Raw genomic sequence first — 13,229 nt, forward strand, 5'->3', positions numbered from 1 at the left:
TGACAACACATTTTTTTGGGAAGTAAAGTTGGCATAATGACATATGTATGAAAATGCCATATTACTTTGTATTCTAACTAAAAAACTAAAAAAATAAATAAACATACAAAAATCCAAATAAAATGAAAGAAAAGTTCTAATATAGGGGGTGGCCTGAGTTTGGCCCATAGTATCTGGGGAAATGAAAGTAAAAAGAAAGAGAGAGAGAGAGAGAGAGAGAGAGAGAGAGAGAGAGAGAGGAAAGATAGTAGTACATACCTTACGGTAAGTTTAGGACTTTCAAGAGAATCACTGTTAAGTGTCAACTATTTGCTATACAGGATTTTGGTGCCTTTTGAAGTTACATTGTTCAAAGGGTTTAAAATATCAAGTATAAAGGTTTTGGCAGACATGGTTTTAATACAGGTTAAAGCATGAGCACGGTGAGAAACATGTCAGAGGACAGTAGTGCTTGCTGTAGAGTGGGCAAGAGCTTCTCAAGAGAGAAAGTAGTCTTAGGACTCACATATATGAGGTAAGCACTCTGCCCCTGAGCTACACCCCTTGCCTGAGATTTTAACTGCATATATTAGAAAGAAAAGACTGGAAATAAATGAAGTGCATGTCTAATTTTATTTTTAAAAATATTTTATTTACTACTTTTATTTTATGTGTATGTATGTATTGTCTGCACATATGTAAATGCACTTGTGTTGTGCAATGCCTATGGAAGTCAGAAGAGGGCCTGGGATCCCCTGGAACTGGAGATACAGATGGATGTTAGCCACCATGTGCAGCCAGTGCTCTTAACAGTTGAGTCATCTCTCCAGGCCCTGCCTCCCATATCTAATTTTAAAAGTTAGCTAATCCCTCTTTAAACCCAAACATAAAACAAAACAAAAAAAGCTGGGCATGGTGACATACACCTTTAATCCCAGCAGTGGGAGGCTCTGTGGTCAGCCTGGTCTATACAAGCAAGTTCCAAAGTCCCAGGCCAGCTGGGGCTACAGGGAGACTGTCTCAAAAACAAACAAATAAACAAATAAAAACCTACCAAAGACTAGGAGGTAGAGGCAAGCAGATCTCTGTGAGTTCAACTGGTCTTACACAGAGATTGTCTAGGATGCAGCCTCTATACCTAAGGCTTGTGAAGCACAGAACAAGGGGTAAAAAGAACACTAATGCATTTTTCAATTCTCATCAATGAAGCTCTCTCATTTAACAGAGGGCCAGGAACACAAAAGGCCTACAGACTGTGGGTCCTTAGACAGGATTCCTATATTAAAATCCACCTACCCAGGGCTCAGGGGAGGAAAGATTTTTAAGAGCCAGGGAGGAGTACAGAGTTGTACAGGCTCCTGGGACCATTCTCATATGAATCTATAGCAATGGTGTCAGCATGCACAAGGTCCATGCAAACTCAAGCAGACAAAAACCCAGCACAGAACTGTGGAAATGGACAGCAGGACCCAATCTCAGTCAAAGAATTATTGGCAGCTGATTACTGCTGGGAAAGGAAGAGCTCATCTTCTTAAAGCGAGAGACTCTAGATAGGCTGACTAGACCTCAGTGAAGGAACTTGCACTGAGGGACATCTGGGGACATTAACTTGACACAATAGGCCTTAACACAAATGACAGAATGTACGAAATACAGTGTGAGTGTGTGTGTGTGTGTGTGCGTGTGTGTGTGTGTGTGTGTGGCTATGGACAGGTGCCAATGGGGAAGGGGTATAAAGATGATGTTCTGTATGAAATACACAAAAATTCAAAAAAAATTTTAAAGAAAAATATATTTAAAAAACCCCACCAAAGAACAAAAAACAAAAGTTAGCTAAAACCAACAGAGACTAGAAGGAAGGATTTAAAAAAAACTTAGGCCATGAACAATGAAATGGAAAATAAACATGGAGAGAATGAACAAAACCTCAGGGCAGAATTCCGAACAAACCTCTGACAAGGTTGATGAAGAGGAACTAAAAAAGAAAAAGCACAAATAATATTAAGGAAGAACAAGAGTGCAGAATTACAGAGACGGCAAAGAATGAAGAGGAGAGAGAATACTATGAAGCTTCCTACAATATCATTAAAAAATAATTTACCAAGTACATTCAAGAAATAGCTTGGGTGGCCTTATGACTGTTAGAGAAATTGAAGTCACTGTAAAATGACTGGCTGCTTTTGCAGAGAATGAGGGTTCAGTTCCCAGCACCCACAAGGCGGCCAACAACCATCTGTAACTCCAGTTCCAGGGGATCAGAGGCCCTTTTCTGGTCTCTGTGGACATTGCATGACATGGGTGCACTTTCATACAGGCAGGCAAAATACTCACGCACATAAAAAAACCAAAACAACAAGCCCGCCCCCCCCAAACCCCAAACCCAAGCTGGTATAGTTACAGTCCCTGCCTCTCAAAAGGCTAAGGTAGAAGGACTGATTGAGCCCAAGAGTTGGGGACCAGGTCAACATAATGAGGCTCCATATACAAATTACACTAAAATGAAATAAAAAAATCAAAACCCCCGGCCTTGATACATCCATAGGCAAGTTCTATAGCACACTTTCAAAGAATAAGCCATCTCAACATTATACCAAGTCTTCCAGGGAATCAATGAAGAGGAAATGTTCCCTAAGTCATTCTATGAGGCTGATGCAGCTTTCAAACTAAAATCAGAGAAATATAGGAAAGGAAAATCAACTATATGTCTGCCTCATTCATAAGTAAAAGCCCTCAAATCCTACATAAAACATTGGTACACAGAGCAGGACATAATACATAAGCTAGGCTTATCCAGAAATCTAAGAGCTGTTTATTATTAGGAAATCTTTAAAAATCATTAACCATGTTAATAAGACAAAAAGAAAAAAAGGGAAAAAAAAACAGCTCCAAATGATTATCTCTTAGCAGATTCAAAAAAATCATTTGGAGAAATTCGAAACCCAATCACAGAATCACAATAGAAAGGAAACATCCTTAGCCCCAATAAAAGGCACGTACCTAAAAATCTGCAGTAGATATTCTTAACCACCTTCTTCTTTTTCTTCTTCTTCTTCTCTTTTTTGAGACCAAGTCTCCCTATAGCTCCAGCTGGCCTGAAACTTGTTATGTAGACCAGGCTGGCCTTGATCTCACAGAGATCACCTGCCTCTGGCCCTCCATTGCTGGGATTAAAGGTGTGTGCCATCATACCTGGCTAAACATTATTTTTAATGGAGAAACACTGGAAAAATTTCTTTTAGCTATTTTTGAAAAAAAAAAACTTTGATGCACAATTATTATACATCTTGATAGGATAACGTAGGGGGTACATTTATATATTGTGAGGAATGTGTAACCCATAATCTTCCTGTCTCATGCTTCCCAAATGCTGGAATTACAGGCATGTGCACCACACCAGGCTTAATATTCAATGTATTAAAATTATATTTCTTTTATAAATGATACTGCCTTCAAGTTTCTTATTTCCTAACATATAAAGCCATAAAACTGTACATATTAATGGCTTTTGAAATCTGCACACATTGCCTAGTGTTCAAATCAGGTTAAACATACCTATTTCTTCAAACATCCATCTTTTCTTCATTGTGAAAACACTGAAAATCCCTTCTAGTTTTTGAGCTTCAGTACATAGTTACCATCTGTAGTCACTCCACTGTGCAACAGCACACCAGAACTCTTAGGTCCTAACTAACTTAGTGTGTACTGAGTGACCTTTCTCCATCCCTCCACTCCTACTGCCCCAGCCTACGGAAAGCACCCTTCTACTCTCAACGTCTATGAGATTCCTTAGATTCAACACATGACTAAGAGCATGCAGCACTTGTCTTTCAGTGTCTGGCTTATTTCACCCAAAATAATCTCTAGTTCCATCCGTGCTGTCACAAGTAACAAGATTTTATTCTTTAAAAAAAAAATGAACTGGGCTAGAGAGATAGCTCAGTGGTTAAGAGCACTGGCTGCTTTTGCAGGGGACTCGGGTTCGAATCCAGCACCCACATGGTGGTTAACATAACAACCATCTATAACTCCAGTTCCAGGGGATCTGACACCTTCTTCTGACTTCCTCGGACATTGCACGGCATGAGTGCACTTACGCAGATGCAGGTAATACCCTCATACACATAAAATAAAAACAAAATAATAATAATAATGAATAGGACAAGGATGTCTGCCAAATCACTTTGAGACTTTAGATCCTAGCCAGTGCAGTTATACAATAATGAGAATTGAAATAAATAATAATGTAACTCTCCTGAACACATAGAAAATTATTAAAGATCATTAAAAGTCTCCATATTGGAATCTAAAAGACAACAGCCTCTTGTGTGAGTATAGAACACAGTCTGTGCTTAGTGAGCTCCCCATGAGAGGAGCAATAGCACACAATGGTCATCTCTAATGAGAATAGGCACTAAAATGCTTAGGTATTAAGCAGGGAAGTAAGTACCAAGATAACCTTATCTCAAAGAAATGGAGCCTTAATAAGAATCATTTTTGCAATATCCTCTGAATACTAGAGTATATGACTCAGACCTTTCGAGGAGGAGCCTAAGTCTGCATGTCCAACTCCTGACCATCTGTGAGACTCAACTGAAGTTGTCGTCATAGTGGAGGTCTTCGAATGCCAGCACTTGACTTTCCCATGTAAGGATAGGGGATTTTCTTAGCTGGGTGTGGTAGCTCATATGAGCAATCCCAATACTCAGGGGGCTTGAAGACAGGAGGATTGCTGCAAGTGTGAGGCCAGCTTGGGTAAGCTACGTACTGAGTTCCAGGTCAGCTTTGGGTACAGTGTGAGATGCTGCCTCAAATGAACAAACCCCCATTAAAAAATAATTTAATCATTGATTTCACATCTTTTATTTTACCACTTAATTTTTATGTTATTAGCTATCTATTTTTCTGCATTCCTACTTTATAAATAGTGTATCTCAATTCCTAATTTATAAATAGTGTATCTGATTTGCATGAATATGAGAGTAATTCTTTTTTTTATTTTTGAGACAGCGTCTCTCTGTAGCCTCCACTGTCCTGGAGCAGGGCTGGTCTCGAACTCACAGAGGTCTACCTGCCTCTGCCTCCCAAATGCTGGGACTAAATGTGTGTGCCACCATGCCTGGTTAGCAAGTCTTTTTTTTAAGATTTATTTTTACTTTAAAAATTAAGTGTGTGTGTGTGTGTGTGTGTGTGTGTGTGTGTGTGCATGTGCATGCACATGTGAGTTCAGGTGCTAAGAGGCCAGAGGTGATGCATCTCCTTGGAGCTGGAGTTAAAGGCAGTTGTGAGGCACGTGATGTGCAGGTGCTGGGAACTGAACTCAGGTCCTCTGCAAGAACAGTATGTGCTCTTAACCTCTGAGCCATCTTTCCGGCCCTGAGATAGCAATTCTTTTTTTTTCTTTTATTTTTATTCATTTTTTATGTGTATGAGTGTATTGCCTGTATGTATAAGTGCACCCGTGCTGTGCAATGCCTGTGGAGGTCAGAAGAGAGTGTCGGATCCCCTGGAACTGGAGTTACGGATAGTTGTTAGCTGCCATGTGGGTGCTGGGAATTGAATCCAGGTCCTCTGGAAGAGCAGTCAGTGCTCTTAACTGCTGAGCCATCTCTCCAGCCCCAGAGACAGCAATTCTTAAGTGGTTGTTTACCTTTATAAAATATATTTATATTATATATGTATCTTATATTCAAAAATAAATGTCTTGTACATCCTGGGGTCCCGTGCACTCCTTTGCTTCATCTCTCACTGTCTATAAAAAGTAAAAGGAGGGCTGGGGATATAGAGCACTGCCCAGCATATAGGAGGCAGTTGGTTCAGCCCCTCACTATAGTGGGCAAAACAAACCATTCCATTCCCTCCAAACAAAACAAAACAAAACAAAACAAAACAAAACAAAAAGAGGTCACCAGTGACTAAAACTCCAAGACAAATCGCTCTTTTATGCTGATCACAAAAAGCCAACACCCATCTCTAGGTACAGGAAAAAATTAAGGAAGGCAAAGAAATTCTTACAGATGAAACTTACCTTGCCTGTGAATCATACCCCCATGCATGATTCTTGCAACAATACAATGATTTAGCTCATTCATTTTCAAAGTGATTCCCTATAAAAAAACAAAGTTTGTAAGAGTACAATTATAGGAAGGTGCCTTTTTATATTTGTGATTTTACTGAAGGTAATTTTAATTAGAAGACATAGAAAACTATTAAAGGATATATATATATAAAATGAAGACCTATATTTCCACATACACAAAACTCTTCTGACAGAAATATCATTTGTATGTATTTTGATTGCTACAATAGCATGTATACATTCTACATAGTGCATTTGCATCCTCTCATTATGATTGTTTTTCATGCTGCCAATTTTTAAAAAGTGGTTTTTAATTTTTTCCCTTTTAGGGCATATACTTTATCTTACTGTGCTCCTTATCTTTCTTCCTCAAAAGATCAGTTTTGTTGTATAACTGACACACATGCATTTAAAGTGTATAGTTTGGTAAATTTAACATATGCATACATGTGCAAATGTATCACTGAAGTCAGGGTGGTGGCTGTGTCTCTCATCTACTCCCATCATTCTATATACTCCACTCCTCATTCCAAGCAACCACTAACGGGCTTTGTCTGAGTCTAGATTAAATCCCATTACCTATAAATAGAATCATGCATTGCATACTGTTTTGTTGCTTTTTTTTCAAACATCAAAATTATTTGGAGATTCTACCATGTTGTATTGATAAATAGCTTATTCTTTGTTCTTGCTGAGTAGTATTCCCCTGTTTAGACAAACCAATTTGTTTATCCATCTATCTGCTGCACTACTATTTATAGTTTTTGGCTATTATTAGCAAAGCTGCATTCCTGGGTTAATCTCCACTATGCCCATAACACATTCTTCCTTAAAAGATGTAGAATATTTCATGTATCATCTTTATATAGAGGCCATGATGATATTTTTCAGTGTCACTGTTGAACTGAGCACCTACTGTTTTCATATTTTGTTAATTTGCTTTGCTAAAATTGTGTTTAGAAGTTTTGCACCTGTATTCATGTGAGATACCAATCTGCAGTGTTTTATTTTTTCCTTATAATATCATCATGTGGTTTTACAGGGTAATGCTGACTTCAGAGACTAAGTTGGAAAAATTTATTCCTTTCCAATATTTTGGGGAAAAATCTGTATAGAATTGTTTATCCATCTATCTGCTATACTGCTTATTTATACATTTGGTAGAACTTACCAGTGAAGCTACCTTGGACCATGGCCTTAAAGGGTTTTTATTAATTTTTTGAGGAATTTCCTTTTTCATTTTCTTGTAGTGCTAGAGACAGAATCTATCTCACATATACTAGGCAAGTATTCTACTACTGAGCTAAATCCCAGTTCCTGAGGGATTTTTAAAAAAACACATATTTGGTTCCACACATGCCTATCAGAGCTGAGGACCGAATCCAGGGCCTTGCGCTTGCTAGGCAAGTGCTCTACCACTGGGCTAAATCCCCAACCCCGAGATAAAAATCTCTAATGCAAAAGTGAAAAGAGCAGAGTTGCCATTGCAGATGGAAAAGAGGTGTTCTGATGTCCATAGAACATGAGCCTTCAGAATGTCTGGAGAGACTACAAAGTTCTGATAGTTATGGCTCCTGTGATTGGGCTCATACATTTGGGGTGGCACCAAATCAAAAGCAGCCCAGTCTTCCAGATACCTAATAAGGACAACATCTCGGAACCAGAGAACCTGGCACTTGCAAGTCCACCAAAGAGTCAAATCCATGAGAAGTAGCAGACTTGTAGTTATCAGAAAGAAGCAACTTTGAATGTGAGCTTGATACTAAAAGAAGAATGAAGAGCCCCAGTTGGATTAGAAAGAACTGGCTTCTTGTGGCTGGGGTTACTTTCACAGGCATCCATTTTGGAACATACTTCCTACAAAGAGCTGCAAAAGAGTCTCTGAAGTCTCAGTCCAGAGACAAACCGAAGATGTTACAGAATGAAGTAAAATGAGTACTTGGAATTACTAGCATGTTATTAAATTATTTTATGCTGATTATTGTCAGAAACACCCACTTGATTTTGTGGCTGTACTGCTGCATATGCAGATTTCATTCCTGAAGGACATATTTTAATGTTAAAACAGATGACAACACAATAAAAAGAAAAAATATGGTTAACAAAAAAACAAAACAAAAAAAACCACATATTTAATTTTTAAGCAGGATAAGATAATTCAGTTTATTTCTTCTTAAGCGAGATTTGGTAGTTTCTGTCTTCCAAGGAAACGTTTCTCCATTTCATCCATATTGTTGAATTTATTGGTAAAAATATGCTCTTCTTTTTTCTTTTCTTTTTTTTTCTTTTTGAGACAAGTGTTGCTATGTTGCCTAGGGCCCAGGCAGGTCTTGAACTTACAATATTCCTGTCAAGTTCTGGGATTATAGACATGTACCTGGCTCTTTTACCATCTTAAAAAAGTATTTTATTATTATTATTTTATGTATATGAGTGTTTAGACTGCGTGTATGTAAGTGCATCAGTGCATGCAATGCCTGCAGAAGTCAAAAGAAGGTGTTGAATCCCCTAGAACTGGAGTTACTGATGGTTGTTAGCCACCATGTGGGTGCTAGGATTCGAACCCCAGTCCTCTGCAAGAACAGCCTGTGCTCTTAACCGATAAGCCATCTCTCCAGCCCCTTTAACCACTTTTTATGTATCTGTAGCATCTGCAGTTACGCCACTTTTCTCATGGCAATTTATGTTTTCTTGATCATTGTTCTGCTGGTATGGCCTTTTTCCTTTGGGCATAACATGATCACTCTATTGCCAATTCGGTATATGTTGGCCCAGTGGTCATAGCAATAATTATTTTCTCCTCCCCACCACTGCTGGTGATCTTGGTTGGAAGATGCAAGTGTAACCCTTTAAGGCCACGGCCCAAGGTAGCTTCAGTGGTAAGTTCTACCAAATGTATGAATATATAGGAAGTGGAAGGTTAACTAAAGGTGGGACAGCATGATACAGCTTCTATATGGTTGTCATCCATGAAGGAGCAGAACTTTGTAGGGATGCAGCTGTTTTGGGGTTATCCGCACTCCTGTAAATAACCCTCAGGTATTGCTCTTTAAGTAAGTATAAGTACAATAAACTCATTGGTTCCGTGTCTGTGCCCTATCTAGGGTGAACAGACATTTGTGCATGTCTTCCCAGGAAAAATTAATGCAACAGTCATACAGTCATTTTTTTCTGATCAGTATGATCTTCTCAAAGAAAGTGTTTTATACTCTATTCAGTTCCTGTTTCTACTTCATTGATTTCTGCCTCTTTTTTTTCAATGCTGAGAATTAAAATTCAGGTCAGGGCCTCATAGATGCTAGGCAAACACTTTACCACTGAGATCTATCTCCAGCCCTCATTTATTTCTACTTTGATTTCAGGTTTAGTTTACTCTTTTTGTCTGAATTTTTAAGGTGGAAACTGAGGTCACTGATTTGAGACATTTCTTGTTTTTAATTATATATAAATATAAAATCTGTATCTACACATCTACATATTTCTCCTTAAGTATGATGGCATCTCACAAATTCTGATACAGTGTTGCTATGTACTTTTTGATTTCTTCTTTTATCTATGGGTTAAGTTTAATTTAGTTTTCAAGTATTTGGATTTTTTCTGTTATTTTATTTTTTACTCTGTTTTTGAGATACGGTCTTGCTATGTAGCCCAGACTAGCCTTGAATTCACAATCTTCCTGGCCTAGCCTCATCAGTACTGGGATTACAGATGTGCAACACTATGCCTGGCTTCTACCTGTTACTGATTTCCAACTTACTTTCATTGTGGTCCTAGGATAAACTTTAAAAAATTTAAATTTCTACTTTTTATGTGTATGAGTGTTTTGCCTCCATGTATGTTAAGTGCCCCATGTGCATGCAATGCTCACGGGGGCCGGAAGAGAGGGTGTCAGATCCCCTAGAACTGGAGTTACTGATAAGTTGTTAGCTACCATGTGGGTGCTGGGAACCGAACCCAGGTCCTCTGCAAGAGCAGCCAGCACTCTTAACCACTGAGCCATCGCTCCAGCCCCAGAATAAACTGATATTAATACAGCCACTAGCTTCCTTCTGAATAATGTTATGATGGCATAGCTTTTTCTGTCCTTTTATTCTGAAACTATTTTTCTTTTTGTATAAAGCACATTTCTTGCAGGTAGCATAGCTGAGTATTCTCTTTATTATCAAACCTGACAACCTCCGTTTTTTTGAAAAAAATATTTTATTATTTTTATTTTATGGGTATGAGTGTATTGCCTGTATGTACAAAGGTGTACCTGTGCCATGCAATGCCCGAGGAGGTCAAAAGAGGGCATTGGATTCCCCTGGAACTGGAGTTATGGATGGTTATTAGCCACCATGTGGGTGCTGGGTCGAACCTGGGTCTGCTGCAAGAAGCCTATGAGCCATCTCTTCAGCCCCAACCTCTGGTTTTTAATTGGGGGTATTTAGACCACTAGTATTTAGGATGATTATTAATATACTTTGGTATAAATATATTTTTCTTACCTGACTTCCATGTGTTCCACTTATTCTATGCTCCCTTTGACCTTCTTTTTCTGTGTTCTTTTGAATTTATTCTTCTTAGTTTGTTTTCTCTCTTGTGTTGCCTCATTAACTACAACTTTTTGCTGTGTGTGTGTGAGAGAGAGAGGGGAGGGAGGGAGGGAGAGAGAGAGGGAGGGAGAGAGGGGGAGGGAGAGGGGGAGAGAGAGAGAGAGAGAGAGAGAGAGAGAGAGAGAGAGAGAGAGAGAGATACATGTGTGTGCATAGGCCAGAGGATGTCATTAGGTATCCTCCTCTATTGCTCTTTGCCTTATTCCTTTGAGGCAGGGTCTCTCACTGAACCTGGAACTTGTGGTATTTATGTTTTTGGCTAGGCTAGGAGCCAGCAAGGCCCAGCAATCCTCCTGTCTCTGTCCCCTCAGTGCTGGAGTTATAGGTGCATGTAGCCACACCTGACTTTACATATGGGTGCTGGGGATCTGAACTCAGGAGTTCATGTTTCTATTGAACAATCTCTCCAGTCCCTGATCAGCTGCAACTCTTCATTTTGTTGTTTTAGTAGTCTCATTTGGTTTTTATTAGAGCATATGTCTTTAACTTACCAGTTTACCTTCAAGTGATACAGTAGCACTTCATATATAAGAACTTTATAATAGTATACTGCCATTTCTTTCCTCTTGATCTTGGTTCTACTACTATTATACATTTCACATATGCTGTTAAGTCCTAAAGCATAGTGCTCTTTTTGTTTAAACTGCTAAATATCTTTGAAAGAACTTGTAAACTGACCCATGTAGTTATCATTTCAAAAGATCCATATTTCCATCTGTTCTGTTTCCTTTTGCCTTGAAAGTATCGTCTAAGAGTTCTTATTGTGTGGGCCTGCTGAATTCTTTTAGCTTCAGTATATCTGCAAATGTTTTTATTTTGCCCATTTTTGAAAGACATCTTTCTTGGTCTCTCCAGATTTTTAGCTCTGTTCCCTCAATTCAGGGAGTATGCTTGCTTTGTTTTAGCTTTCTCTCCCCGTGCTGGGGCTTGGAGACTCTCTGAAGACAGTAAGCTGGGACAATTTTAGAGGTTACCTTCTTTGTTTCTTCTCCTTAGAGATCACTGTTCTTTGTTGCTTGATGTTCAATGTCCCCAAAAGTGTTTTTTTTGTGTGTGTGTGTGTAACTTAATATCTTTTATATTTTTGTCTGTTTCAGATGATAGGGCCAGGGCCTAAGCTTCACAGTCATATTTAATATCATTCTATGGAGTGGGTTCCATTTCGTTTTCCAATTGTTCACTAGTAAAGATAAACTTCCATAAACATATTTTTGCATTAGAGCCGCTTGATCCTAAGAACCACACAGGGAACTTTTAAATGATATTGACTTTTAACCCCACTCTTTAGATTTATATTCACAGGGCTTAGAATGGAGCCTAGAAATCTGTATCTTTTAACAAGGTCAGTTTGTGGAAAGTGGTCTTCAATTGCACTCTATTTTGCCTCTTTCTTAGAGAATAACAATCTGCCAGAAAGCTTCATGGAACTATCTGAGGACTTATATTCTAGATTAATTTATCCACAAAATATGATTTTGCATGGTTCCTAATTTGAAGTTCTCAGAAGTAGGAGGCAAGTAGTGTGAGAAGTATAGTCAATTAAGATGATTTTGGTCCTAATATTCAATTGTAATGTTCAAGTTTCACTTCCAATTTGTACTTTCAATCAGCATGTATGATTATCAAGAGAAGTATCTCTGAAAAAATGCTGTAAATGAATGTATATGTCAAATCTAATTTCATAAGGGAAATGATGGTACAACAGAGATTCCACCATTAATGCTAACAAATTTATGTATTCACCCATCAAACATGAATGGGAACCTCCTATGGGGCAGACATCCTCTTCGGTATAGGAGTGAATGAGATAGACAGCGTTTCTCATCGCTAGTGGAAGTTTATTTCAAACCAATTACAGTTAACATTAAAAAAAATTCCTGTCTGTACAAACATTTCTCTGTAGAGAACTTGGGTTGGGTGTCTACTTCTGAACCTATCAAAGCTTGAGGGAATTGGGAAGGGGTGGCATATACTTCTGGCTTTTCACTGCTTACACAAGTCTTTCCTATCTCGTGTAAGCTAGTTCAAGTATGGTCTTTGTTATTTCTAACTATAGGAGTCCAATCAATAGAGAAATAATTGCAAGTATGATGCTACAAGCTGTGAAAACACAGGGTGTTATGGGAGTGTATCACCCTTGGGGAATGGACATATAATAGAGGGTCCCCGAGGCAAAAGAAGTCATATAGCTATAATCTGCAGAGAAATATAGTACTTTGAAGAAGACAAGTAAACAGGTAAATAGAGCCTTAGTAAGCGCAATAGTTATATCCTATTATTGTTAGTATGTATTTTACATGAAATAACTCCCGTTTCCATGGCAACCAGTGAAAAGAAGAAATATATAACCACCAAGATCACAGGAAAAAGCCTTCTAAAGGAGACTTGAAGGAATGAGTCAAGGTCATTTTATGCTTTCTAAGAAAACTAACTTGTGAATAGAGTTTTATACTTTCCCTCAATCTGTGTAGTAAGCTCTCATCCAAAAGACCAACCAATTGCCATTGGATTGCTTTAGAACATTATCACAAGATACTCTGGGACCTTCTTGGGGTCCCTTCTACCTTCCTGTCTGCTTT

The 13,229-nt window shown here is 38.5% G+C and overlaps 1 protein-coding gene across 6 annotated transcripts in view; it reads right to left on the bottom strand.

Moving 5' to 3' along the window:
* Cask (calcium/calmodulin dependent serine protein kinase) overlaps positions 1 to 13,229 on the bottom strand; it is a 430,362-nt gene that overhangs the window by 53,475 nt on the left and 363,658 nt on the right. For all 6 annotated transcript variants that reach the window (XM_008843151.3, XM_008843142.3, XM_029568448.1 and 3 more), the window contains exon 15: positions 6,005 to 6,083. In XM_008843151.3, coding sequence (XP_008841373.1) covers positions 6,005 to 6,083 — 79 coding nt within the window. The remainder of the gene's footprint in view (positions 1 to 6,004; positions 6,084 to 13,229) is intronic.

The sequence above is a fragment of the Nannospalax galili genome, unplaced genomic scaffold (assembly GCF_000622305.1).
Source record: "Nannospalax galili isolate Female #2095 unplaced genomic scaffold, S.galili_v1.0 scaffold270, whole genome shotgun sequence".
Taxonomy (NCBI): Eukaryota; Metazoa; Chordata; class Mammalia; order Rodentia; family Spalacidae; genus Nannospalax; species Nannospalax galili.